The sequence below is a fragment of the Pocillopora verrucosa genome, chromosome 2 (assembly GCF_036669915.1).
Source record: "Pocillopora verrucosa isolate sample1 chromosome 2, ASM3666991v2, whole genome shotgun sequence".
Lineage (NCBI taxonomy): Eukaryota > Metazoa > Cnidaria > Anthozoa > Scleractinia > Pocilloporidae > Pocillopora > Pocillopora verrucosa.
In genome coordinates this window covers 10130966-10137292 of record NC_089313.1, presented here as the reverse complement: position 1 = coordinate 10137292, position 6327 = coordinate 10130966, and the positions used below count along the sequence as shown (strand labels likewise).

Here is a 6327-nt window from a genome sequence, read left to right as displayed (position 1 = left end):
TTATGGGGCAAAAAAATTGGTTTGATCTCTTTAATTAGCGTATCCGAAGAACGTCTGTTTTTTCAACTCTGTGTAGCCACAAGAAGTAAATTTTTCCGGATATTTTTTCTAAATTCTGGTTATTTCATCATGTTTAGTTTGCTGTTTAAATTATTCGTAGTTTTTTTTTCTCGGCGTCGCGTTACGTAATCGTTTATTGTTAGTTACGTAAATTCATTAGTTGTATTCTTTTTCTGGACCAAATCAGCAATTCAGAAAAAATTGATCCAATCAATGAAAGATGAACTTCTTTCTTTTGGACAAACCATTTGCTATATTTACGAATGCGTGTTTTTCGGTGGATGCTTATTTTCAAATGGTAGAAACCTCTCGTTTGCTGACTGCCTCAACTGGCGGTACTCATTTAATACTATGAACTTGGATGGAGAAATTGTGCGTTATTTCTCCCTCATAGACAGTTCTGGGATAACTCAGCAGAAGGCAGGGGTATCAGCATGGCAACGCAAGAAGAAAAACGAAGGAAAATACTAGTATTACGGGTTGGGGGACATCTGACGTGAAAAAATCAGATTCGTTCCCACAGTATTAGTAACCCAAGGGTCGCTCAATATCAATGTCAGAGGAGCACACAAGCAAACCAATAAAAAGTGGTGCGTATAGAGATGAAGACGATGAAGATAATGATGATGATGATGATGATGATGAACCCTTGAAGGAGTCGGGTGGCATTTAAGCATGTCGGAATGGGCACGTTTATGCATAACATCAAGAGGTAAGATCCAATTGAGTGGATGCTCTCATCGTCAACCACAAAAGCAAATAAATCTACATACTTGAGATGAGCTGCCTGAGGATCAACAGCTGAGAGAAGAAAGATAAATAGAAGGCTATCAAACATTGAAACAACAGCTTCCAGGCTATGAGATGTAACAGCCATAAGATTTGTCCGCGGGGGCCGGGTCGCGGAAATTAGACGTCGCGATGCGTAATATTGTATGGAACAAGGGCACAGAAGTACTGCGAAAGATGCAGAAGGCAGTTTTCTTGGAAACACCCATTACTCGGACTTTCAAAGTTGCAACCTGAAGGATAAATAACTAGAGAGAGGACTGCAAGCACAATCTAGCTTTTAAAATTTTCCTAGATACACGCATAATTATTACATAGATATTTTCATGTTCGCTGTTTTTATTGTTTCTTTGTTTCCTACTTATTATTATATATGTTTCGTTTAATAAATAGGCGTTGCCTCGTGTTGACAGATTTATTCGATGACAAGAATCGTGATTGACATTAATTCAATAGATTGATTTAAAAGCGTTAGATTATTATGTTTTAAGTCAGTTTTTCAGCAGAATCGAAGTGAGAAAGAAGTTATTTTGTTATCGTTTTTCTGTCTCTAAATCCGCTTACCTGGAGAATCTGCTAACCCGTAAGGTGAGACTGTTGTAACGACCCGCCACAGAAGTAAGTTTATATTGAAGTTTTTTAATTTAGTTGCAAGATAAAGACTTGATTTGCGTTTGTTCTAATTGCGAATTATAAATGTATTTCTTTTAGATCGAATAATTATTAAAGCTTGGCTTAATATTATACGGTTTGTGGTGGTCATTTGATCTAACCAGTTCCGAGTAAGGAAACAATATATATATTTATATATGTTTGTGTTCGCCAGCCGGAAGGTCCGTGTTGGAAAAACTCTGCCCGAGGTCTTGAGTACCGCACTCCAGACAGAGGGCACAGTTTTTTCCAATACGGACCGACCAAGGCTGGTGAATAACATTTTCATTTTTTTTCAATAAACTTAACGAAATTCTTTCCAAAAGAACCCAATGATTTACAGCTGTAATTAAGGTAAGACCCTCCATAAACTGAACAGTTTTTGAGCGAGCAAATGGTAGTTAAAATGGAGGTAATGCAAATTAAAGAGAGATGCTTCACCGAAACATTTTCATTTGCGTAATGATAAAGATGATTTAAAAGGCTTCCAATAAAATTTGGAACATAATTTTTACAGGTATCTGTTAAAATCTGAGACCTGTCAGTTAGAGAGCGCGTATGAAAAAAAAAAGCGCAAGTACACTTTTGAAAAAACAACGGGACTAGTTTGGCAAGGACTGTCACTACAATGTTTTATTCAAAGGTGCACTGCGCCAGGAGGATCAATAAAGATTTGCAGTCCAAACCTCACAGCAAAATTCGAACATCGTGAGTTAAAAAATATGCGAGGATGGACAACTTCTGACGTAAAAAAGATAGAAAATTTAATGAGAACGTTTCGGTCAGAGACCTCCTCCAGTTACTAATAACTGAAGAAGGTCTTTGACCGAAACGTTTTTATTAAATTTTCTATCTTTTTTACGTCAGAGGTTGTCCATCCTTGCATTTTATATTACTCTCTCTCCTTCTCTCTACTTCTCTCTCCTTCTCTCTCCCTCTCTCTCCCTCTCTCTCTCTCTATCTCTCTCCCTCTCTCTCCACATATTTATATATATATATATATATATATATATATATATATATATACATACATGTGTATATAACATGATTTGTATATACATATCAACTCCAATGGCTCACGGATTATGGCAGGTTTAGCTTTTGGTATAAAAAATGTATTGCGCTTTATAAAAATAAAAACTTGGCCAGATACAAAAGCGTTGAGGAGAAGTAGAAGAAGCCCCTTCTACCACACCCTCCCCCAACGTTTTTAAGGAAACTGGAAACGTCTCGGCACTTTCGAGTGAAAAACCTTAGAAGAAAGGGCACAAATAATAATAACAAAAGTAATAATAATGATAATAATATCAATCCTGGGCAAACTAGCAGATGTAGCAATTATCAAATACACAAAGAACACCCAACGAATGACCAGATATGGTAGTGTTTACATACCACAACACGAGGACTTGTGAATTCATTGACGTGGCAAAACCATCAGACAGAAACATCATTAAAGTCCACCGAAAACGGTCCAAATATAAGGATTTGGCGGGGCCTTTAATGTATGATGCATTTGAGAAGGGAAGGACCTAAAAAAGACCTGGGCGGATCTCTTCTAGAAACCAAACATAGAAAAACTATCATGAATATTACCACGCTGTCTGTATCCATCTAGAAAGGTCCTTATCTTGCAAATACTACTAAACCCTTCCATCGAGATTTTATTTTCAATGTTTCAAATTGCCGATCAGAGCTGTATCACTTCCATGACGCTTATTTAAGGCAATTTGATGGCTTACAACCAGTCTCCCTCAAACTATTTGCATAACTTGTGGTAGAGACAATTACCAAAAACTGCGTCAAAGATGGGTAACACCAAAATGGGTCGATAATTTCTTTTATCTAGGTGTTCGTGAGCTTGGAAGACAGGTGTTACCTGGCAATAGGCACCTCACCCATGCAAATGCAAAAATTAATGAGCTCAGCTAACGATGTCCCTTTGCGACGCAAGCCACCAACAGCGAGGAGAAAAAAACCGAACACAGACTGGGGAGAGACACCTCTTTATAATCAACCTGATTACAACATTTCATCGCGTCCTCCTCAACTGTAAAAACAACGACCGCATCCTCTGAAAGAAACTCGGTCTTCTTCGCAGAAATATAGCGAGAATCAACATGAAAGAAGTCATTAAAAGAACTTCATCCGCTGCCATTTTTTCTAAAGTCGCGCGCTTTGGTAAATATACAATTTAATTTAGCGGCTCAAATTCCGGGTGAAATTGCACGGTGAAAACAGATGCCATATTTAACTAGAAAATGTCGGTCTGGAAAGAATAATAAAAATTCATCACTGTGTGATTAATAAAGGGCTTTTAATCCACTCGTGTTCATATATATCATACATCGAAGTAAAAAGAATGTTTTAATTTGAGCTAACAAAATAATTTTTCGGTCTCTGAGGCACAAGAACGCATCAACCCAAGGGGACACCATATTTCAAAGCCCCTACGATGCCACATTTTTCCATTATCAAAACGTTTTTCTGCATGTGCTGATAAAATCGACCAGCCAGTGCAGAATGCCCGTGTCAGCTGCAATGTCACTGCGTATTTCATTGCATTTATCTTCTTGTCTTGCCAGCGTACCATCCTTGAAACGTTTCTCTCATAAACAATAATATGAATAATGATGAAAACTATAGTTGACTCGTTTTGACGCGTTTTTATGTTTCTTGATGACATCATTTATGTGACAGCTAACATTTCGAAGAAGGAAGCCGTTTCAGGACAAAATGTCTCTGAGGTCTTCTAGGTTGACTGTTACAGATTTCTTTCTTGTTAGTGTCGTGCTGCTTGAATTGAAAAGAAAACCGTAAAAATCTGTTCCCACAAACCTCAGGAAGACGCCACTCCCTTAAAAAGTCCCGCAAAAATTTCATTCTACACGGTAATATTGTGAGCACAATCGGAAGCTATGAATTTACTGCAAATCTCAGCACTGGCAGACGGCGACGTAAGACAGTTGATAACTTGGTTGCAAGGGCATGGATTGCTGCCAAATCTGCTTCGTTGTGGAAATTGCAACCTGGATATGGTTATTTCTGCCCAAAACGTAGATCACGTCGACGGATATCAGTGGTAAGTGTTACAGTTAAAATGATATAGAAAATTATCAGTTGTCAATTAAAATATTAAAAAAACCGAAAACAGACCTCAACCGAAATATACCAACTCAGCGGTTAGGAACGCGAAAGGCAACACGGGTTAAGATGTTTTATTTTCAGGTCTACATTGCGAGGTGGTAATGCAGCGATCGTGAACTGCGAGCTTAGACTTGTTTCCAGCTTTGGTTGTCACATCTCCTCACTTTTCGGCGCTCAGCGATCGAAACGTTACTTTATTCTTGGGATAATGTTCCCGTGGATGACAAATTCGATGAATTATGTAAACTTCAGCGGCATGCTGGCGGACCTAATGCCGGAACACCAGGCATCGAAAATGCCACTAAAGAATTCAGCATACTCACTGAACAACATCTTCTAAACAAAAATAATAATAATAACAATGATAATAATAATAATAATAATATTAATAATAATGGTTACGGTGATGATGATAGCAGAAAAAGATGTTTATATATAAGCCCTGTTGTATACAGTAAATATTAAGCAGATTGCCAGATGCTTTCTTACTAATATGCAATTTTCTGATACTTATTATCGTTCTAGGCGCTGTAGAGGATGCAAAAAGAAGAGAAGCTTAAGGAGTTATTCCAAGGTTACCAATAGGAAAAATCTTAGTCTTTCTGTACCTGTGGTCAAATGACGAGACCCAAGCCACGGCAGCACGCATGCTGGAGATCAATCCCAGTGAATTATCGAAAATGTCTCAATTGCTGAGAGACGTGGTTACCTGGGACCTTCAGCAGCGTCCTATCACTCCATTCGGAGCTCCTTTCGTGGCAAAAGTGGACGAAAGTAAATTCAACCACAAAGCAAAGGTGATAACGATATGTAAAAAACGTCTCAATGAAATAGAAATTATCAATGGTTTTATCTATATAAGAGCAAGAACAGACAACTGGGTGTTTGGAGTGGTACCAACACGCTATTCTCCAGCGCGAGGGTATTTCGAGGTTTTGGAGCGTAGAGATAGAGCTAGTTTGATACCCATCCTGCAGAGGGTTTTGCTGCCCGGTACAGAAGTCCACAGTGATGACTGGGGGGCTCATTTCAACATAACAGCCCATGCAGCAACTGTCCAAACTCACGGAGTTGTAGTACATGCCGCTAATTTTGTTAACCCCGTTACTGGTGTGCATACGCAAAAGGAGGAATCGGCTTGGTCAAGGTTGAAGTACAAGGTTAAAATGAGGAAAGGTGTCAGGAACTATAATTTGCAATCTTTCCTCAACGAGCATATGTGGCGAGACTGGATAGGGGAGGCTGACGTTTTTAATAATATTATTGAAGTTCTTACGCGATGATCCGGATTTACTATTTAAGGAAAAGTCAGGAGTGGCTTATGCACAGGATTTCGTCATTCGTGTCATAGTTTATGGCATCTTAGGACATCGTAACGATGTTCTACTTAGTGTGTGGGATAAAAAAGTTTGAAATAACTAATGGCACTCTTAATAGATATTTGGTCTGATGGAAATACTGCAATGGCTACTGATCTCATTATGGCTAATAGTAAAATACTCCATTTAGCCACACCAATTGATGCCAATGATGCTCTAAATAAATAATATGTGGACACACCAGCAAACAATTTATTGCAAACTGATTGAACAAAACCAATGTGCGCTGATTTTAATATGTCCAATTAAAAAAATAAATCTAGTCACGCCAACAAATAGTAATGACACTGCAAATAAATCA

General features: G+C 38.3%; 1 protein-coding gene across 1 annotated transcript; it reads left to right on the top strand.

The window, feature by feature from the left end:
• Positions 1-5327: 5327 nt before the first annotated feature.
• Positions 5328-5930, top strand: LOC131794942 (uncharacterized). Its single transcript, XM_066162826.1, has one exon. It carries the CDS (start codon positions 5328-5330, stop codon positions 5928-5930), a length of 603 nt encoding a protein of 200 aa, XP_066018923.1.
• Positions 5931-6327: the final 397 nt, after the last annotated feature.